Source organism: Lissotriton vulgaris, chromosome 1_2, assembly GCF_964263255.1.
Source record: "Lissotriton vulgaris chromosome 1_2, aLisVul1.2, whole genome shotgun sequence".
Classification (NCBI taxonomy): domain Eukaryota; kingdom Metazoa; phylum Chordata; class Amphibia; order Caudata; family Salamandridae; genus Lissotriton; species Lissotriton vulgaris.
The window spans coordinates 296,720,441-296,743,754 of record NC_141686.1 but is presented as its reverse complement, the minus strand read 5'-3'; the positions used below and the strand labels follow the sequence as shown (position 1 = coordinate 296,743,754).

At 47.4% G+C, this 23,314-nt stretch overlaps 1 protein-coding gene across 2 annotated transcripts in view; it reads left to right on the top strand.

Annotated features, from left to right (window-relative positions):
* Positions 1–22,882, top strand: part of TCIRG1 (T cell immune regulator 1, ATPase H+ transporting V0 subunit a3) — a 151,071-nt gene extending 128,189 nt beyond the window's left edge. For both annotated transcript variants that reach the window (XM_086953278.1, XM_086953279.1), the window contains exons 19-20: positions 6,171–6,342; positions 21,829–22,882. In XM_086953278.1, coding sequence (XP_086809404.1) covers positions 6,171–6,342; positions 21,829–21,919 — 263 coding nt within the window. In that variant the 3' untranslated portion in view covers positions 21,920–22,882. The remainder of the gene's footprint in view (positions 1–6,170; positions 6,343–21,828) is intronic.
* The last annotated feature ends 432 nt before the right edge of the window (positions 22,883–23,314 follow it).

The following is a 23,314-nucleotide window of genomic DNA, read 5'->3' as shown; positions in this document are numbered from 1 at the left end:
AACCCCTCTTGTGATGTCTCACCTTTATCGCTGCTCCGATCACAAATCCCTCTTGTGATGTTTTATCTCTTATCCCTTCTCTGATGACAAACCTCTCTTGTGATGTCTCACCTCTCTTATCCCTGCTGTGATCACAAACCCCTCTTGTGATGTTTCACCTCTCTCTCATCCCTGCTCTGATCACAAACCTCTCATGTGATGTCTCACCTCTCTTATCCCTCCTCTGAGGACAAACCCCTCTTGTGATGTCTCACCTCTCTCTTATCCCTCCTCGGATGACAAACCTCTCTTGTGATGTCTTGTCTCTCTTATCCCTGCTCTGATCACAAACCTCTCTTGTGATGTCTCGTCTCTCTTATCCCTGCTCTGATCACAAACCCCTCCTGTGATGTCTCAACTCTCTTATCCCTGCTCTGATGACAAACCCCTCTTGTGATGTCTCACCTCTCTTATCCCTCCTCTGATGACAAACCCCTCTTGTGATGTCTCACCTCTCTTATCCCTGCTCTGATCACAAACCCCTCCTGTGATGTCTCAACTCTCTTATCCCTGCTCTGATGACAAACCCCTCTTGTGATGTCTCACCTCTCTTATCCCTCCTCTGAGGACAAACCCCTCTTGTGATGTCTCGCCTCTCTCTTATCCCTCCTCGGATGACAAACCTCTCTTGTGATGTCTTGTCTCTCTTATCCCTGCTCTGATCACAAACCTCTCTTGTGATGTCTCGTCTCTCTTATCCCTGCTCTGATCACAAACCCCTCCTGTGATGTCTCAACTCTCTTATCCCTGCTCTGATGACAAACCCCTCTTGTGATGTCTCACCTCTCTTATCCCTCCTCTGATGACAAACCCCTCTTGTGATGTCTCACCTCTCTTATCCCTGCTCTGATCACAAACCCCTCCTGTGATGTCTCAACTCTCTTATCCCTGCTCTGATGACAAACCCCTCTTGTGATGTCTCACCTCTCTTATCCCTCCTCTGAGGACAAACCCCTCTTGTGATGTCTCACCTCTCTCTTATCCCTCCTCGGATGACAAACCTCTCTTGTGATGTCTTGTCTCTCTTATCCCTGCTCTGATCACAAATCCCTCCTGTGATGTCTCAACTCTCTTATCCCTGCTCTGATGACAAACCTCTCTTGTGATGTCTTGTCTCTCTTATCCCTGCTCTGATCACAAACCCCTCTTGTGATGTCTCACCTCGTATCCCTCCTCTGATTACAAACCCTTCTTGTGATGTCTCACACCTCTTGGCCCTGCTCTGATCACAAATCCCTCTTGTGAGGTCTCACCCCTCTTGGCCCTGCTCTGATCACAAACCCCTCTTCTGATGTCTCACCTCGTATCCCTCCTCTGATGACAAACCCTAAAGCGCGAACAAGACCCTTGGGTATCAGAGCGCTTTCACAATTACATGATCATGATAACATAAGACAGTTATAGTTAAAAATAATATCATAATTGTTGATAAGGATTACAAAGATATATGGAGTATACATTCTTCCTCTATATGCTTGTTTAAGTATCTTTACCTTTGTCTTCTTTGTTCTCCATTAACTGGAATCTCTTGGATATCTCTTATTTGAGAAATTAGCGCGTCTATAAGATGATTAAGGAAGGAACTTGCTCATTAGAAATATCTTGGCCTCTTTCTTAAAATTTGCTAAGTTCGGAATTTCTCTGATGTTCTTGGGAAGTGAGTTCCATGTTCTCGGAGCTGCTCCTGAGAATGCTCTATCGTAGTTTTTTTCTTCTTGAAAATGGGTGGTCTCAATACCAGATCTTTGGCACTCTTAGCTGGTCTGCAACCTCCAGATATTTAAATTTTTTTGGCAAGATAACTAGGAGTGTTGCGATGAAGAGCTTTATGGGTGATGCACACCATCTTTAGCTGGATCCTGGCTTCGTACGGTAGCCAGTTTAAGGCTTTCAGGTGAGGGGTGATATGGTCGAATTTCCTTGATCCTGTGATAAGTCTTGCTGCTGCATTGAGGCACGCTTTTAATGGTGCTGTGGATGTTTTCGGTAGACCTGCCAATGTTGAGCTTCCATATTCAATCCTCGAAATGATCAGTGCTTTCACAGCTTGTTTTAGATCTGCGTCCGATATATATGGTTTCATTTTTCTTAAGTAGTTCAGATGAAAACGGGCACTTTTTGCCATTGTTTTGATGTGGGCTTTCATGTCGAGGTTTTCATCCAGTGTGATCCCTAGTGATTTCGCTGAATCTACTAGGGTGGGAGTGCAATTAAGTGCCGTGATCAACTTGGACCATTTCTTCACTTCTAATTGGTCCTTTTGTGGCGAGATAAGTAGAAATTCTGTTTTATTTGCGTTTAGTTTTAGATGATTGCTAGTTAGCCCATTAGAGTCATTTGAAGGGCCTCGTTTATTACATTGATGTCATCCAGGGATGAGATCTTTTTGTAAATCTGTGTATCATCCGCGTACACGTGGTATGATATTTTGGAATTTCGGAGAATCACTGTCAGGGGTTCGATATACAGGTTAAACAATGAAGGAGATAATGTAGATCCATGTGGAACTCCTATTGTGTTAGGGCTTGATGGTGATAGAGCTTGGTTGATCAGAAATCTTTGGGTTCTATTCTGTAGGAAGGATTCAAACCAACTTAGTACCTTGCCAGATATTCCCATCCTTTCCCGGAGTCTGATCAACAGTTTTTCATGATTAACGGTGTCAAAAGCCGAAGATAAATCAAGAAGGATAAGCAGACAAGATCGGTTGTGATCTAATGCCTGAAGTGCATCATTGACTATGTGTAAGATCGCCATCTCCGTGCTATGTCCCGCTCTAAATCCCGATTGACAATCATCCAATAATGAGAAATTGTCGATGTGTTGACTTAATTGATCTTGCACACATTTCTCTATTAGCTTGGCAGGAACAGGAATGTTGGTTACTGGGCGGTAGTTATTTGGATCTGCTGGGTTCGCCGTAGGTTTTTTGATAATCGGTACTACTTGTCCTGTTTTTAGACATTCTGGAAGGCTCCCTTGGGATAGGGAGGCGTTTACAATTTCTGTCCATATCGGAATCACTGTATGGCCGATCTCTTTCAGGGATTTAGAAGGTAGTGGTCATTGTAGTGATTATTGGGTTTGATATCCGATAGCGTTTTGGCAATGCTTTTCTGATCCAGAATTTTGAAAGTGTCCTATTGTGCCTGGTTCTTTATCAAATTTTCCGCCCTTTTTGTTGTGTTAATGTCTAATGATGGTGTATCGTTTTCCAGGTTGTCTGCTGCTTTCTTGAATTCTCTTTCCATATTGTTAGCTTTGTCGGTGAAGAAGTTTGAGAATTCCTCGCAGCTTAGTTGCGTTTTGGTGATTTCTTGGGCAGTTTTGGCCAGCTTATTTGATTGCTGTTTTAGAATCTCAAATAATTTCCGTAGTCTGTTTTTGGCGTTGTCTAATTCGGATCTAATGAATTCCTTCTTAGAGTTAAGGATCTTTTTGTTGTATTCATTTCTAATTTTTCTGAGGGATTTCAGTTCCGGGGATGATGGGTGTTGTCTCCATTTTCTTTCTGCCAATCTCAATTTTCGCCTGTCCTCGTTCAGCGTCCCATTAAACCAAGGGTTTTTAGCCTTTTCGGTAACTCTTTTCAGTTTTAGTGGCATGATGTCGTCGACTATTTTTGTTACTGTGGTAGAATAGTGATTAGTTAGATCGCTCACCTTCTGCAAATTGTGGGGTAGGTTTAGTTCTTTTTCACATCTTTCAATTAATAGTTCCGTATTTGCATCTCATTCTTATCCCTCCTCTGATGACAAACCCCTCTTGTGATGTCTCACCTCTCCCTTATCCCTCCTCGGATGACAAACCCCTCTTGTGATGTCTCACCTCTCCCTTATCCCTCCTCGGATGACAAACCCCTCTTGTGATGTCTCACCTCTCCCTTATCCCTCCTCGGATGACAAACCCCTCTTGTGATGTCTCACCTCTCCCTTATCCCTCCTCGGATGACAAACCCCTCTTGTGATGTCTCACCTCTCCCTTATCCCTCCTCGGATGACAAACCCCTCTTGTGATGTCTCACCTCTCTCTTATCCCTGCTCTGATGACAAACCTCTCTTGTGATGTCTCATCTCTTTTATCCCCGCTCTGATGACAAACCTCTCTTGTGAGGTCTCACCTCTCTTGTCCCTCCTCTGATGACAAACCCCTCTTGTGAGGTCTCGCCTCTCTTATCCTTCCTCTGATGACAAACCCCTCTTGTGATGTCTCACCTCTTATCCCTGCTCTGATCACAAACCCCTCTTGTGATGTCTCACCTCTTATCCCTGCTCTGATCACAAACCTCTCTTGTGATGTCTCACCTCTCTTATCCCTGCTCTGATCACAAACCCCTCTTGTGATGTCTCACCTCTCTTATCCCTGCTCTGATCACAAACCCCTCTTGTGATGTCTCACCTCTCTTATCCCTGCTCTGATCACAAACCCCTCTTGTGATGTCTCACCACTCTCTTATCCCTGCTCTGATCACAAACCCCTCTTGTGATGTCTCAACTCTCTCTTATCCCTGCTCTGATGACAAACCGCTCTTGTGATGTCTCACCTCTCTTATCCCTGCTCTGATCACAAAACTCTCTTGTGATGTCTCACCTCTCTTGTCCCTCCTCTGATGACAAACCTCTCTTGTGATGTCTCACCTCTCTTATCCTTCCTCTGATCACAAACCCCTCTTGTGATGTCTCACCTCTCTCTCATCCCTGCTCTGATCACAAACCCCTCTTGTGACGTCTCACCTCTCTTATACCTCCTCGGATGACAAACCCCTCTTGTGATGTCTCACCTCTATTATCGTTGCTCTGATCACAAACCTCTCTTGTGATGTCTCACCTCTCTTATCCCTGCTCTGATGACAAACCTCTCTTGTGATGTCTCACCTCTCTTATCCCTGCTCTGATGAAGAACCCCTGTTGTGAGGTCTCACCCCTCTATTCCCTCTCTGATCACAAACCTCTCTTGTGATGTCTCATCTCTCTTATCCCTGCTCTGATCACAAACCTCTCTTGTGATGTCTCACCTCTCTTATCCCTGCTCTGATGACAAACCTCTCTTGTGATGTCTCACCTCTCTTATCCCTGCTCTGATGAAGAACCCCTGTTGTGAGGTCTCACCTCTCTATTCCCTCTCTGATCACAAACCTCTCTTGTGATGTCTCATCTCTCTTATCCCTGCTCTGATCACAAACCTCTCTTGTGATGTCTCATCTCTCTTATCCCTGCTCTGATGACAAACCTCTCTTGTGATGTCTCACCTCTCTTATCCCTGCTCTGATGAAGAACCCCTGTTGGGAGGTCTCACCTCTCTATTCCCTCTCTGATCACAAACCTCTCTTGTGATGTCTCACCTCTCTTATCGCTGCTCTGATCACAAACCTCTCTTGTGATGTCTCATCTCTCTTATCCCTCCTCGGATGACTAACCTCTCTTGTGATGTCTCATCTCTCTTATCCCTGCTCTGATCACAAACCCCTCTTTTAATGTCTCACCTCTCCTATCCCTGCTCTCATCAGAAACCTCTCTTCTGATGTCTCACCTCTTATCCCTGCTCTGATCACAAACCCCTCTTGTGAGGTCTCATCTCTCTTATCCCTGCTCTGATGACAAACCTCTCTTGTGATGTCTCATCTCTTTTATCCCCGCTCTGATGACAAACCTCTCTTGTGAGGTCTCACCTCTCTTGTCCCTCCTCTGATGACAAACCCCTCTTGTGAGGTCTCGCCTCTCTTATCCTTCCTCTGATGACAAACCCCTCTTGTGATGTCTCACCTCTTATCCCTGCTCTGATCACAAACCCCTCTTGTGATGTCTCACCTCTTATCCCTGCTCTGATCACAAACCTCTCTTGTGATGTCTCACCTCTCTTATCCCTGCTCTGATCACAAACCCCTCTTGTGATGTCTCACCTCTCTTATCCCTGCTCTGATCACAAACCTCTCTTGTGATGTCTCACCTCTTATCCCTGCTCTGACCACAAACCCCTCTTGTGATGTCTCACCTCTCTTATCCCTGCTCTGATCACAAACCTCTCTTGTGATGGCTCACCTCTTATCCCTCGTCTGATGACAAACCCCTCTTGTTATGTCTCATCTCTATTGTGTCCCTCCTCTGATGTCTCCTTCAATTGTCCCTCCCCAGAGCTCTCCGAGGTGCTGTGGACGATGGTGATGCACATCGGTTTCAGCAACCTGCATTATTACTGGGGGGTGGTCCTGGTGCCCGTCTTCGGCTTCTTCGCCATACTCACCATAGCTATCCTGCTGGTGATGGAGGGACTCTCTGCCTTTCTGCACGCCCTGCGTCTGCACTGGTGAGTACAGGCAGCTGGAGGGGATGAGCCGGGGGGGAGGAGAAAGAATGGTCAGAACGATCTTTCTGTAGATGCGCTGTGGCTGCCCACTGTTGACAGTCGCCGGTGCTTGACCTGAACGAGCGCCTCCCTGGTTCTGGGCCTGAGGAGCTGAGATAGCGCCTCTTTGGTCACCTCTGCTCTAAGCTACGGCCTAAGAGCACCTGAGCTCCCTGGGTGCCCTGAGCCCCCTGCTATCAGTAGCCTAGTGCCTTCACTATGCTCCCTTCTTGGAGAGGGGTCCTTCGCGTGCCTTGATCCAGAGCACGGTGGCACAGCAGGTGTGGAGCAGACTGGATGTTTCTTTTGGTGAGGGAGCTGATTGGGAGAGGGGACGCGAGGACTTGGGACCTAGTTGGGCAGTTAAGGATGATTGTCTCTAAGCGGGGGATGAGCAAAGCTTCACTTAGTTACCAAAGAGCTCAAGGCATAAAATGGCATGCGTAAAAATGTCTCATTTGATTTGTTCTTTCTGATAAATACCTCCAGCCGCAGATTCCTCATCTTGTTAATAGTGGCTCAGTTGTCAAACTGGATGCGAAAACTTTTCATCAGTACCTTAGTGCGGCGCTAGGTAGCATTGTTCAGCTCCATACTGATGCAGTTTTGCTTTGGAAGTGACGTACGGAGCTGTATAAGAGCTCCGCCCAATGCGTGCTGACGTCAGTTCCTTTCTTTCCGCACCTTCAGACATGGATCTGGAGGTTCTCCCTGGTTTTTTTTACCAGAGCTTTACTCCAGAAACTATCCAGAGTACTTAAATGTCACTTCCTAAAATGGCAAGCTTCAAACTGTGCAGGGTCTGTGTCTTGAATAAATGTCTGTTCGAGGCATGTGGACTGCTGAATTCATATCTTTGCATAGATCGCCTCCTAGTGTTGGGTCCGGATGATTGCACTTTGTTGTCTTGGAAGAGTCTTCGAAGTATCCCGAGATAGGTGACTCCTCCCTTGAGCTACAGTGCGCATGGGCATCCACTCCATCCTCAGATTTTTTTTTTCCGCCATTGGGTTCGGATGTTATTTTCCTACACACCAGCTCGGAATCGAAACTAACTACTCTCTAAGGCCAAAAGGCCTTCGAACTCGACGGTATTGTTTTCGCTCGGTGCCCCTCGACTCCATCCAGATTTTAATCTTGATCCGGTCGTCAGCGCAGGCCGTTGGGCCTTATCGACGCCACGTGCGACTTCCGTAGATGGAAAGGAGTCCATTTAAAAGGTGCTCACAATGCCACTCAAAGTTCCCACATACTGACAAACACACAGTATGCAACAAGTGTTTGTCACCTGAACACAAAGAAGAGGATTGCCCATCGTGTGCCCAATTTCGATCCAAGAAAACTATCCGGAATCGACGCGCTGCCAGGCAAGAGATGCAGAAGTCTGCACCGGAACCGGAGAATATCTTCGAGGACGACCAAGAGCTTCCCGAAGCTGCCGACTCCGATCGTCACTGTTGAGGACCAATCGGACTCCGATGACCAGATCACACCGGGGCAAAAAACTGTGAGTACCCAGCCCCCCACTCCACTCAGCCCAACAAAGAAGGCTCCGGTTGAAGCATCGCCAAAAGGCCTTAGCCAATATCGAGACATTCCTTCGGAGACCCCACCTCTCGGCCTGGCTCCGAAGCACAAACAAACGCCTTCAGGTAGCCCAGGCCCGAAGAGTCATCAAGTGGAAAAGAGTTCTCCAGCCAAAGGTCCTCGAACCAAAAAAACTGGTAGACCTGAAGGGCGCACAACCAAAAGAGGTGGTCCGACCGAAGATAGTCGATCCAAAGGGTGTACAGCCTAAGAAAGCTGTTGACGCCGAAAAACCATCGGCACTGAAACCCTCGGCACCGAAGAGCGTCGCGCCGCTAAAACACTCGCCACCAAAAGGCTTAGCACCAAATACAATCGTCGAGCCCAAAAAGCCATCAGAACCCAAGACATCGGAACCGAAGAAAATCGTTCAACCGAAAAAGGTCGTCGATCCAACTGATACAGACGAACCAAAAGAGGCTGCCGAACACACAAAAAAGACAATCGACCCAAAGAAACACCAGGCTTCGGACAAAAAACGTACCGAACCAAAAGCCCCGGTCGATCCAAAACAAGTCGCCGAGCCTAAAAAGGCTACCGAACCAAAGAAAGACTCTAAAGCCAAAGAACGCGTCGAACCAAGAAAGGTTATCGAACCTAAAACAGCTGTCGAGCCCAAAGGAGCTCTGACACCAAAAAGCACAGAGCCACAGACTCCAAAAAAGGTTCATAAATCTAAACCCTCGACGCCAAAGCCACGGACTGTTGAGGAAGAACTATTCCACCCAGATCCAGTGTCTGAGGAGCAAGCTAAATTATATATTGATCCAGATACAGGACACGTGATAGTTTACCACCGAAAGAAGAGGCCTTTACCACAAGACACTCCTTCTCCAGTTCCTCCAAAGAAAAGACTTTAGCACATCTCCCTCAAGGCCTTTCACCCCTCCTCCTTTTCTGCCTGATATGCCTTTCGTTCCTTACTCTCCCACACACTCTGATTATAATGAGGGAGAGGACATGGGGGAAGATCCTCAATACAATTATGATGACACTGGGGATCCGGATCCACAAGATAACACATGGGATGACCAAAATTATCCTGACGAGCAACAGCCCATCCCAGATACTTCCCCATACCCACCAAAACCGTCACCTACAGACGACACAATCATGTTTAATCAGCTTATGGACAGGGCAGCTAAATATCACAAGGTAGATATGCACACTGACCCTACAGAGGAAGATTTTTTGATCAACACCTTCCCCACTCCTGAGAAAAATGTCAGAACTCTTCCAATGCTTAAAGGGGTCCTCAAGCAAGCGCCAGATATCTTTAAAGATCCTGCTAGGGCACGAGTGCTCAATCCAAGAATAGAGAAAAAATATAAGGCAGCACCAGCAGACTCTACTTATATAAAACAACAATTGCCTTTAGATTCTTTAGTCGTTGCAAATTCTTGTAAATGAGCCAATTCGCAGACAACAGAAGACGCTCCCCCTCCTGATAAAGAATCTAAAATTTTAGAAGCATCAGGGAAATGAGTAGCTTCACAAGCTGCTAATTCTTGGAGAATCGCTAATACACAAGCTCTATTAGCGAGATAAGATAGAGCACACTACGACCAGCTCGAGACTCTAATGCAACACCTACCAGAACCCCTTAAGGCGCAGGCCAACGACCTCATTCAGGAAGGCAAATTCATAACAAACTCATCCATCAAATGCGTGCTAGACGCAGCCGATACTTCGGTCAGGTCTATCAACACCAGCGTTCTACTGCGCAGACACGCATGGTTACGCATATCTGGATTTAAGAACGAGGTGCACTCCACCATCCTCAATCAGCCAGTAAACCAAGACTTTCTGTTTGGCCCTGCAGTTGAAACCATTTTAGAATAAAATGAAAAAAAGACACAAACTGCCAAGTCAATGGGGGCGCTTCAGTTCCAACAACACCGGGGCTCCTTTCGTCACACCTCATATAGAGGTGCAGGAAGGGGCAGCACATCGCAAAGCTCCTTCACCTTCAAGTCAAATACCCAGAGCACTTTTATCAAAGGCTCCAATAGAGGAGGTTACAGAGGAAACAATAATAAGGACAGAGGACGTGGAGGCAATAACACCAGAGCCTCCACTGCCACCAAACAGTGACTTCACCGCACTCCCTCCAGAACACACAACACCTGTCGGAGGCAGAATCAATCAGTTCCTACCTGTCTGCAACGCAATTACCACAGACAGGTGGGTGAGACAAATTATCCAGTATGGTTATTGCCTGGAACTCACTTCTACTCCACCCAACATACCACCCAAACACCGTCCTATGTCCAAAGAACACATAACACTGTTACAGCAAGAGGTCCAATCCATGCTACAAAAGGGCGCCATAGAGCCAGTCCCTTTTCAACACCAAGGAACAGGAGTATATTCTCTATAATGCCTAATTCCCAAAAAGGACGGGTCGCTCAGACCCATTTTGGACCTCAGACCTCTGAACCAATACATACTATCAGAGCACTTTACAACAAGTTCTCCCAATGCTTCAGCAGGGCGACTTCCTTGCCACATTGGACCTCAATGACGCATACTTCCACATTCCTATACACCCAGCTCACAGGAAATATCTCAGGTTCACAATACAAGAACAACCCTATCAATTCAAAGTTCTCCCCTTTGGAGTAACTACAGCTCCAAGGGTGTTCACCAAGTGCCTAGCTGTAGTGGCAGCACACCTCAGGCTGCAACACATCTGCGTGTTTCCCTATCTCGACGATTGGCTCATAAAAGCCAAGTCAGACATCCAATGTGCAAGTCATACGTCTCAAACCCTCCAGCTGCTGCACAGACTGGGTTTCTCAATAAATTACCGAAAATCTCATCTGCAACCCTCCCACATACAAAAATATCTGGGAGCTACAATAGATACATCAGTAGCAAAGGCATATCCCAATCCAGTCAGGATAGCCAACATGCAGACACTAATCCAAAGGTTTCAGCCACAACACTCCCTACCAGCTCGAGTGTTCATGCAGCTCATAGGCACGATGGCCTCCTGCGTATTCATTGTCCCCCATGCCAGACTTCAAATGCGTCCATTACAAGAATGCCTAGCACGGCAGTGGAACCAAGCTCAAGGACAACTAAAAGACCTAGTGTTGGTAGACAGTCGCGCATACAACGCTCTGCAGTGGTGGAACCCACCAAACCTTTCCAAGGGGCGACTGTTCCAAGAGCCAGATCCACAAGTAGTATTGACAGCGGACGCATCACTGACAGGATGGGGAGCCCATCTCCTTCAATACACGGTCCAAGGTCTCTGGACAGCCAAGCAAAAGACACTGCTTATCAACCACTTAAGTTGCTAGCAGTTTTTCTGGCACTGAAAGCGTTCCAAAGCCACATATACAACAAGGCGGTGTTGATCCGGACGGACAACATGACAGCCATGTATTACATCCAAAAACAGGGAGGGACTCACTCTCTACAGCTTTCTCACTTAGCGCAGAGCATATGGAGGTGGGCAATTCCAAAGAACATCTTTCTCCTAACACAACATATGCCAGGGAAAGACAATCAAATAGCAGATCTGTTAAGCAGATACAGCCAACAGATACACGAATGGGAGATTCATCCTCCAGCTCTCCAACCATTCTTCCAAGAATGGGGGCATCCAGAAATAGATCTGTTTACCACAAACGAAAACTCCAAATGCCAGTACTTTGCCGCCAGGTTCCCACATCAATTGTCACAGGGCAATACGATATGGATGAACTGGTCAGGCAGATTTGCGTACGCTTTTCCACCAGCCCCACTGATTCCGCTAGTGGCACGCAAACCACGTCAGCAGTCTCTGACACTGATCCTGATTGCTCCAACATGGGCCAGACAACCATGGCACACAACATTCCTAGAACTCTCCGTGGTTCCACACCAGACACTGCGTCATCGCCACATCTCGTAACTCAGAACCATGGAGAAATCAGGCACCCAGATCCCAATCAACTGAACCTAGCGAACTGGCTCCTGAAGTCTTAGAATTTGGATATCTCAACTTGCCTCCTGATTGTATGAACATTATCAAAGAGGCGAGACGACCAACTACTAGAGCATGCTATGCAGCCAAACGCAAAAGATTTAATTTATTGCAACAATAACCAAATCAATCCATTAGACGCTTCAATACAAAACATTATCTGTTACCTGTTACATCTGCAAAGATGCAATCTAACATATGCTTCTATAAGACTACATCATGAAGCTATAGCAGCTTACCTCCAAAACAGACAACACTTGTCTCTGTTCAGAGCTCCAGCAATCAAGGCTTTCATGGAAGGGCTTAAAAGGATAATCCCTCCCAAACATCCATCTTCACCGGTCTGGAACTTAAATATAGTACTTACCAGACTTATGGGACCTCCTTTTGAACCACTCCACTCATGTGAACTGCACTTTCTGACATGGAAGGTGGCTTTTGTAATTGCCATCACTTCACTCAGACGAGTAAGTGAGTTACAGGCTTTAACTATTCAGGAACCTTACATGCAAATACATGCAAATAAGGTGGTACTACGTACTAACCCCAAATTCATGCCAAAGGTCATTTCCACTTTCCATATCAATCAGTCCATTGAACTGCCCGTTTTCTTCAAAACCCGCAGTCAGTAGCTGAAAGAGCCTTACACACACTAGATGTAAGAAGAGCTCTGTTATATTACATTGACAGAACTAAACCGTTCAGAAAGACAAATCAACTGTTTGTTGCTTTCTCACCACAACATAAAGGTAACCCCATCTCTAAATCAGGAATAGCTAGATGGATAGTTAAATGCATTCAAATATGCTACCACAAAGCTAAACGCACTCTAACAGTACCCCCGAAAGCACTCTCCACGCGCAAAATGGGGTCATCCATGGCTTTCCTGGGAAACATTCCACTAGAAGACATCTGTAAGGCAGCCACATGGTCTACAATACACACTTTCACCAAACATTATTGTGTAGATGTGCAAGCAAAGCAGCAAGCTGCTGTAGGCCAAGCTGTCCTCAAAACTCTTTTTCAAACTGCTGCAGCTGGGACAGGTGTCCACCGCTAGGGAGGTACTGCTATACAGTCTATGCACAGATATGAATTCAGCAGCCCACATGCCTCGAACGGAAAATTCTACTTACCAGTATGCATCTGTTCTTGGCATGTAGGGCTGCTGACATTCATATCGTCCACCCTCCTCCCCGGGGCCTGTTGCAGATGCAGGGTTTTCTTTGCATGGCCATCTTTACTCTACTATACTCCATCTCTGCCACAATGGCGATAAACAATCTAAGGATGGAGAGGATGCCCATGCGCCCTGTAGTCCAAGGGAGGAGTCACCTATCTCGTGATACTTGGAAGACTCTTCCAAGACAACAAAGGGCAATCATCCGGACCCAACACTAGGCGGCGATCTATGCAAAGATATGAATGTCTGCAGCCCTACATGCCAAGCTTCATTCATACTGGTAAGTAGCATTTTCCTTTACCGACTTGGCACAAGTCTGTCTGTAGTGCATAGGGTCGGACCACAACTCCAAGGCCTGTGGTGACTGCACCGAGATGTACCCAAAAGATATTCAGGAATGTGAAGCTGAACTCTACGTTGTGAGGCACCAAAAGACTTTTCACCGTGACCGGTCGAAGTTTAATAGAAGATCCTGTTTCCCCGACAGGTCCTCGTCCTGGTCGAAGTCATTGGGTTTATCGAAGAAGAAACCTAAAAATCTAAGCGGTAAGCTGCCCCTTCCCGTCACTGTCAAACTCCAGAGAAGGAGCGAGGGCATCAACATCCGTCTCACTCCCGATCTCCATCTAAGCCAATTCTGTTCCTGTCCCGACGTACCCTAACTTCACAAGTTCATCTGCGATGTTGCACCAATCAGGTACCTTCACAGAGCCTATGCTATGGATCTTTGACAATTAACCAGCTCCCACTGATGGGCATCTGGGCCTCAAGGAACCGCAGGAACCCTCAGTTGCCCTTGGACCAGCAGGTCCACCCTAAGCACCATCTACGCCCCTTAGATCGGTATCGGTTCTAGCACTTATATCAGTGCCCGCTTTGACTCCAGGACAACCAACTGCACCGTCCCATTCATATCAATGCTGGATGAGGATGTACAGCCTACTGTGTTATCCTACTCTGAAAAGAATCGGCCACAACCTCAACCAAAGTCATGCCTGGTACCATCCAGCATGCTAGCCTTTGCAAGTCCCTCTAACTCTGAACCTTTGCCCTTACCTCATGGTATGCCCCAGACTTCACATAAACATTTTGGCGCTGATTCAGAGAACGACAACTATGAGAAGATGATTATGTTCCCCAGTATGGTGACGACCACTGGTATGAGGAGCTACGGAATGCCAATAGGCTTGACACTTTGCCTGATACTGGTCTTGTCTCCTCCCAGTCCTGCTGCAGAGGAAAATACCTTCTTTTGCTGTCATGATGCACAGGCCATTACAGGTAAGGGGTTTCCCGTTAATAGTTTGTGGACCTGGGTAGCATTCAGTATAGAAGAAAAATGGTCCTCAAACTAAACATTCCAAAATATCAGAGTAAATCAAGCACTTCTGAATTTTTGTGCGCAACTAATCAATTTGCGCGTCATAGGAGTCAATTTATACCGTCTAGTTGAAAAAGGATGTGCAGGGATATCAACTTCATATGAAACAAAGCTACATTTATTTACATAATTTGATTTTAATCACTGTACATTTGGTGGTTGCTCCAGAAGGGGAATGTGCAAAGAAAGTAGTGCTCGAAAATAAGTGAGTGGGGGCACTTATTCCCAAGGAGAAAAGAATACTAGAGAAGTGTTGAAGGTTTTGGTGAGATTGATCATGTGTATCAATCTTCGTGTCCTGTCCCCAACGCTATTTTACATGGTCTATTTACAATGGTTTAGTACAATCACAGATTGTATTCATCTGTGGCACGTAGCAATGATGGGGAGAATAGGTGTCCAGGTACATAGGGTTGTCGACGTTTCGACTCGGCTTGTGGCATGCAGGATGTTTGAACCTTGCCTGCGAGTCTTCCTCAGGACAGGTTGGATGGGGGATGTAAGGGAGGGGGGCAACCAACTCCTGGTAATTGGTACCTTATCTAATGGGGGAACAAAGGATGCTATCAGAATATGATCTCAGGTTAGAGCATCCTAGAGCTGAATAGAACTCTCGCATCCAATAGCGCTTACCCGCTCCAATCCGTGTGCGGATAGTGCTGTATTTCTTGGCTGTAAATGCTGGAAGCCCATTCAGGGTCAGTCCGCTAGAGCAACTCAATTGGGTGTTATTCTGTAATTAAATTGGTCACAGTCTGAATCTTGTAAGGCTGGACATACATATAACTTATCCAATCAATCCCACATGTGGATTACTAAATCACATCTCTTTGGGTGTGTGAAATTAGATTAAAAGTGGTAACAGTACAGCCTGGGTGGTTCTGGTATGTGGGCCCAGTGTCCATAAATCACATAACCTCTCCAAATATATCCACTAGTTCAACACAGTGTGATTAAGCCGAGTCTTGGTAAAAACTCCGAGCCGATAACTAGACCCCCCTTCGCATTAGTTTGAGTGCATTCGGCAAAGTTGCTCGCAGGGCGGTTCTCAGCGCGGAAAAGCGACCGTCTAAAGCGTTGCGTAAGCCATTACAAAAAGCGTGCCCAGTCCATATAAAAAGGGGGGAGGCGGGGAGGGGCCCTGTCCACAATCCCTAATTGAACAAACTAGAGGAGAGGCGGCGGGTCTGGTTGCTCACCTTGTCACCGGCGTCCGTGTAGTACAATGAGAGACAGCGTCAGAATGGCGCGTCTCCGTTATATACGTCCTCACTGGCAATGCACGTGGTGCGTCATAGGGGCCAGTGAGAACAGACTGGTTAAGGATTTAGGACACCTCCAAACACTGTCTCAGTAGGGTGATTTGAAGGTGTAATATAACCCTGATTCTTATTATTTGCCAAACGCTCTGATTATCGAGTGATCTGGCAATGATGCACAGGGCACTGAAGTACTCGACTTGCAACTACCAGCCATTGAAATCCAAATTAATATCCGAAGCGAAGTGTTGCATCAAAATGTATTGTATTGTAACGCTCCATATTGGAGATGATGGATTACTTATGGACGTGCCATGTGCAACATTGGCTATCCCTCGTCTTACCTGGATAAGGTCCAGATTTCTCCACGGAGGTCCAAGCAACTTTAATGGACATGCCCTTTACGGTTCCAGCCTTTATGGGGATAAAGCCAACTCAGTCTTTGAGCGATTTAAAGAGAGCAGGGCCACAGCTCATTCTTTCGGCCTGTCTACTTCCTTGAGGCAATTAAGGGAGTCATTTTGATCTTTGTTGCTGTGGAAGAGGTTTTCTTATCTATCAGCACCAGACTCCTCAAGCCTGCCACACCTTTCAGCCTCTTCCTGGCACCACACCTTCCACCGTCCTCTGGGTGGCTGATGGACTACCTGCCCACCTTGCGTCAGGAAGTGCCAAGACTTTTGGCTCCAGTGGCCATACAGAAGGCTCCACCCTTGGAAGTAGGAACTGGGTGTTACTGCGGCTACTTCCTGTGCCGAATAAGGATGGAGGCCTTCATCCTATTTTAGATCTCTGCCCTCTCAACGCCTTCCTCAGGTAGAACTGCTTCAAGATGTTGACACTAGCCCAAGTCCTGTCTGCCCGGACCACGAAGACTGGATTTGGAGGTCGAGAGTGCCAGTCTTCTTTTACCTCAGTGACCGACTTTTGAAGGAGAGCTCACTAAGGCAGTCGTCTACCACCTCCAGGCGACAATGAACCGCCTAACATAATTGGGTTTGCTATCAACAAGCTGAAGTCACACCTGAATCTTCTGCAGGACAGCTGGTGCAGGTGCTCACAGACAATGTTGCACCATGGCCGTAGGAGTCAGGACAGGGTGGCATCTTAGACCTTGTGCCAGCAGGCCTTCCGCCTTTGGAAATGGCAGGACCGCCAAGGGATTTCCATGGTGGTGAACCACCCTGCAGGATCTTTAAACACCAGCGCAGACAAATTCGGCCGGAGGCGCCCAGTGGATCATGAATGGTAGTTACGACCAGAGATGGCGCTGGCGATCTTCCAACAATCGAGAACATTGGCTCAATATTTTCACGACTGCTAAGAACGCGAAATGTCAGCTGTTCTGCAATCTGAACTTTCCAAATCAGCTCTCACTTGTAGACACATTTTATCTAAAATAGAATTCAAAACTCCTGTATGCCTCACATCTCTGCCTCTTTTGCCCCGGGTTCTAGAAAAGATCAGGAACAACGAGGCTTGGGTCATTCTAGTGGCACTGGATTGAGTTGAGAGTGTGTGGTACCCGGAAGTCAAGGGCATGAGCATCGGTCATCCAATCAATCTGCCGCTTTAGGAGGATCCCCTGTGCCAGCAGCAGGGTTGGGTTCTGCACTTGGGCCTGCACACTTTGCATTCCCGTACTTGGAGACGGAGTGGTTCTCATGGACTTCCTGCACCTGAAGTCGTTGCTATCATCCTGCCGATAAGATGTCCCTCCTCCCTCCACTAAATCTCTGCGTGCACGCCCGCCATTGGGATAAATGTGTGGACTGGTGCGGCACCCTTTACAGGCAAAGTTATCTGAGGGTTTGCTGTTTTTCTCCCTCGCCTAGCAGGCTCTTGATATGGGCACTGTTGAGGGATACTTATCAGCTCTTTCGGGGTTCCTGCAGTCGCCAGATAAGCCTTTGTTATTAAAAAACACCAGTTATGAAAAGTTATTTTTTAAAGGTTTGCAATTCTTGTTCCCACTGAAGCCCTTGTGATGCCCCAGTAGGACTTGAACTTAGTCTTCACGTGACCTCCTTTTGAGCCTTTGCACCTCTGTCCCGTGAGAGGTCGGAACTAAGACAGTCCTCCTCATTACTGTAGGAAGGGGGAGTCTCTAGTTGGCGCAGTGCAACACTAGCGACAAGCAGGGACTCTCTCTTCCTCGTCAGGGCTGAGGGTTACCTTTAAGACAACCTCTGCTTACCCTCTAGGTAGTGTGGCTTAAGCAGTCTTAGGCTAATCTCTGGGGCACATAGGGTTAAACATTTGCAACATTACACCTCCACAACCAACCCACCACACAAGGACACCAAACTGTATTTGTAAAAATATATATCTTTATATAGATTTCAAGCAGGCTTGTAAATACAGTCTTAGTTCAATGTAAAACGGTTCCAGTGTACTTTCACTTAGGTTGCCACAGTTCTTATTTTAGCAATAATCAGTCTTCGGTGTTAGCGTTTCACCAACAGTTCTTATTCCGCTTGTTTTCCCCAGCATGGGGATTCAGGGCTCCTCACGGTACTTTTCTCTGCCCTGGTGATTTACCAGGATTCCTCCAGCGGTCCGCTGGTCTCTCTGCGCGGCGAGGCGCGGTTGACGAGGGGAGAGAGAGCGGGGGCCCTGGGAGCGCTCCGCACGCAGCTCCGAGGGCTGGGCGAGGCAGCGGGAAGGAAACAGTACCTTGCAGGAGAGTTGGTGGGGCGCAGGTCAATGCGGCAGTCCGCGTTGCGTTGTCTTCCGTCCGGTGCTTGGAGCGAGCGGCGGCTCGGCTCTGGCTCGTGGGTCGACGTTGCTGTGCGGGCCGGGTTGCACGGGGCCAGCGCCTCGGGGTTTCCCGATCAGGAGGACACACTTAGGGGACAGCGCTCCTCGGCGCAGGCCTCTATTATTCCAGGCGACGTTCAGGCACCCCACGCAACAGCTGTTTCTCGGACAGCGGCGGCGCGTGCAGGGGCACAAGACACGAAGGGGGTAAGCAGGCACCGGGCGCCACCTCTCTTCACGTTGCGAGCTGCGGCTCGGGTTCAGTCACTGTGCTCGGATCAGCTGGGCCGATCTTTACGATGCTTCTGGGCCGGGCAGGCAGCAGTCACTTTGTTTAGAGGGAGGGCAGCTCCCAGAGCGTTGCTGAAGAGCGCGATGGTCACAGCGCGCTCCGCTTTTCCTGGAGAGGCTTGCAGAGGGGAGACAGCGTCTCGCGGTGGTTCCTCTGTCAGGGGGTAGCGCCCACTGTTCCTGGGGCGCTGGTCAGGGGGCAAGTTCACAGGCAAGCCCTTGGAGATCTCTCAGCAAAGTTTGGCACAAAGTTTTACAAAGCAAAAGTCTTCTTGTAGTCTTTTCTTTCCCTCTCCTTCGGCAGCAAGGCACCAGACACAGGCCAGAGACAGCACTCCTCCTTGTCCTTCCAGGTCCTTCTCTTCGGGCAGAGTTTCTTCTGTAGCACAAACAGGATCTAATTTACAAGGAGCAGGGCTCCTTCTTTTATACCCAGTTTCTTTTGTTCTTACAGGCCAGGGGGGCCTTTGCATAGCCACTTTCAGTCTCTGAGTACTTTGTTGGGCGCAATCTGGCTTCTGCTTTCAGTGTGAGGGGCAGGCACATCAGATGCTCCACAGGAGGTGGAGCCAGCATTGTGTGGACAGGGGCAGCCAGAAGTACCTTGTTGATGGGGCATCGCCCTTCCTGGGCCAGGTGCCGGCTGAGTCATCAGTCGCCCCCCAGGAGGGTGGAGCCAGCATTGTGGTGGCAGAGCACAGCTAGATTCAGAGTCAAGGGCCACTCCTACCTCCCACTAAGGTGTAATCTTCGCATTCACCACCTGTCATCCCCCAGCCCTGTCACTCACACATCCCAGACAGTCAGATACACATACCTGCAGAGGCGGGCTGAAATGGTTAGGCAAGCAAATGCTAACTTTCTAAAAGTAGCATTTGCAAACACAGGATATTAAAATAAACTTTACTAAAAGAAGTATTTTATTATTCTGAGTTCAGGCATACTAAACATGACTCTCTACCATGTTCCCTGAGCCTGCTGGGATTATAGATTGTAATAATTCCAGCAGCCCATTCTGGCCTAAGGGAAGCAGGTAGCCTTACAATAGTGAAATACGAATTTGGTTGTAAGTCACTACTAGGACATGCCACACACATCAGGGCTTGTCCTACCTTACACTTACAATGCACCCTGCCCTCAGGCCTACCATAGGGGTGACTAATATGCAGTTAAGGGAAGGTTCAGGGGCTGGCAAGTGGGTGCACTTGCCCAGCCAGCGTGACGGTACGCGACTGCACGCAGGTTCTGCAATGGCAGTTCCTAGACACATCTTAAGGCTGCTTCTGTGGGTGGCGCAACCAGCGCTGCAGGCCCACTAGCAGTATTGGCATTTACAAGCCCTGGCACTCCTAGTGCACTTTACTAGGGACTAACAGTAAATCCAATGCACCAATCATGGACATCAATCACATGTACAATTTACAGTAGGGAGTACTTGCACTGCGGCACGGGTTAGCCGTGGCGCAGTGCCCTGAGTAGCGGAAAACCAGCAAAACATCGGAGGCACACCAGCAAAAAGTGGAAGGGAAACTCACACCAAGGTGCCAGGTCTAACAATTACCATAACATCAGCTAGGCATGTGAGTGAACGTCACGCTCTCTGTACAAATCCTCTTTACACCACCTCCTTCCATGATAAGTTGGTTTTGAGGAGCCGGGCTTCCTGTCTACCCAAAGTGGTCACCCTTTTCTAGTCGGTCACCCTCCTGGCATTCTTTGGTTCACAAAGCAAAACCAAAGGGGATGATGGGAGGAGTGTTGAACATTGCAAGCACTCACCCCCAGTCAACTGATCTGGGCTTAATCCATCACCATTCTTTAGCTCACTCCACCACCCCAGTTCAGACATGGCTATATGCAAATCAGTCTGACCCTTTGCCTCATGGGAACAGTCCAGCCCGAACTGCCAAGCCATGCCTTCCCTGGACCGGAAACAAGCATCCTGGGACCGGTTTCAGGTGGTTTCAGTTCGGGCTGGGCTGTTCCCATGAGGCACAGGGTCAGACTGATTTGCATATGGCCATGTCTGAACTGGGGTGGCAGAGTGGGCTAAAAAACGGTGATGGATTAAACCCAGGTACTGGAGGCATGGATAGATCTGCCCGGTCAGTAAGGAATTAACTTATGTCTCTGGTAGACGGGAGTGGGGGTGTTAACTGCTTTCTGAACTATACAAATGGCCTTGAACATAGCATGCTTAGGTGGGATGACACTGAAAGGGAGGCTGGTAGGCCTCAATGTAATCTGGTGGCAGAGTTCTGGATGAGTTTTTCTAGGAGTAAGAGAACCAGAAAGCCCTGAACAGGCGGCGTTAACGAAATCCAGATGCAAGGTGATTAGTTCATGAATAACAGCTGTCCATGCCTTGAGTGCAAGATGCGGAACGATCTTTCAAAGCATCCTTAGGAGGATGCAGCACGTTTTGGAAGTCTGATGAATGTGTTTGGCAAAGTTGAGTTTATTGTCAAGATCCTTGGTAGAGGTGTTCAGGGCGGATCAGCTGGCCACCAAACAGGGGATCAGGCTGGTTTATTGTGTCCAAGAAACACAATTATGGTTTTGTCCCCATTTATTTTGAGACAATTACTCTGCATCCAACCATCAACCCCCCTCATGGAGGAGCAGAAATTGTACATGACTTTACCATAGAGTCATAGTGCAAGGAGCGAGGGAACTATATTGGCATTTACAGTCTATCTTGCCCAGAAGGTGCCAGGCACTGCTGGTTTTCAGTGTCTGAACTAGTTGTAGGTGTGTTATCAATACTGTATTAGTCATTTCCTTGTGTAATATCTGGACATTCAGTTTATTACCTGTTCTCTGTTGTGTAAAACTGAATGTGGGGGTTCGAACTCACACTACCTACCCGAGCTCGTTTTGAATGCTCGTCCCTACTACCCTGAGAGAGTCAAGTGCTAAGAGGGAGTGCTTGATCATGATATGACATGACATGACCACCATATGTTCATCCTTTCGCTCTTTCTTATTGTCTGCTTTTTGTTTTTTATAGGGTTGAATTCCAGAACAAGTTCTACTCTGGATCCGGGTACAAGTTTGTCCCGTTCTCCTTCAGTGATGCCGCACTCTTAGGAGATGTCTGAGAACGGGCAGAGCTTCCTCCTATGCCGGGCCGAGTTGGTGGCGTTGCCTTCTTCCGAGTAGTGGGTTCAGAAGATCTTTCTTCACCATGCTGCATTGGCAAAGCACTCTTCTACGGGCCAGATGTGCGGAGCTCTCCCCTCCTCCATTGCGACAAGGGCAGAGCTCTCTCCTGCCTGTGCGGCTTCAATTCTACAGAACCTCTAGTGCCTTCCTTTACCGCCTCCCACCTGTTACTTGGGCATGCATTTTGCAAAGACCTGATGGACGGTTGATGTGTTATTCTTTGGCGTGATGCTAAGGGACGTTTTGGACCAGATGCTTCCTGATCACCATTTTTGGTCACTTCCATGCATGATATTAATTTTGCTGCTAGCTTCATTCCTCAAGTGCCCAAATTTCACTCATCAATCATGGTTGCCAATCACCTTATCGTAGAAAAAGTTTTAATGCTTGCAGAGGCAGAGTCCAAGAGGTTACTCATGATGGTTTATTAAGTGGCCCCTTACAACATAAGCTTCTAAAGTTAGATCTAAAACGAGAAATCCAGCTGTCACCCGCAGAGCGCTGATACTAAATGCAGCATCAGGTTCAGCACACCTCATTAAAGAAGGGTGCCCTCATGTACAGATGTCTGACAGAGGGGAAGAAACCCCAGCACAATGGAATACCCCAAAAGAGTTCAGCTCTCTTACACATCTGCCCCTCTGATAAAAATTGGAACAATGTTGATCTAAAGTAAGCTGCATAAAATTGTGATGTTGACCTGCATAAAATTGAAATTCCTTCGTGGTCGATTTGTCCCTAAAATGGAACATCAGCTACTGAGCTCGGATGCCTTGACTCTGCCCTGACCAGTGTGCCCCAATCGGTCACTCTTTGCCAAATTTACCTGTTGTTTGTTTTTAAATCATTACTCATTCTTTAACCCTAGAAATTTCTTAATAAAGGTACTTTGGATATGCTAAGCGCCTCCTGTCTTCTGTTTGGTGTGATCGAAGGTCCAGTCTAGACTAATCAAGACTGCCACTTTAGGGTTTGCAACCTTTCATTGAAACCTCTTTACAACGTTGACTTAGGCATAGGAAGGGACTGGTTGCTTGCTGAGGTCTATGAGATGATGAATGCCTGTATAAAGAAATACATTTATGGGAAAATGATTATCAAGAGTCTGTTATTGCCTTGCAGAATTGTATTGTAGAGTTCATATACTGATTCGTAGCCTTTATGTGGCCCCCAAGCTCTCGTATTCACATTAGGTTCCAGGGCTCCCTTTTAGAAAAACTGGTTCATAGGTTGCTGCCTTTAGGTTTGGGACTTACTGTAGACAAACAGAGGTAAATTGCAAACAGTAATGGCAGTGGGGAGAGAAAAGATTTAAATGTTCTGGAATTCGA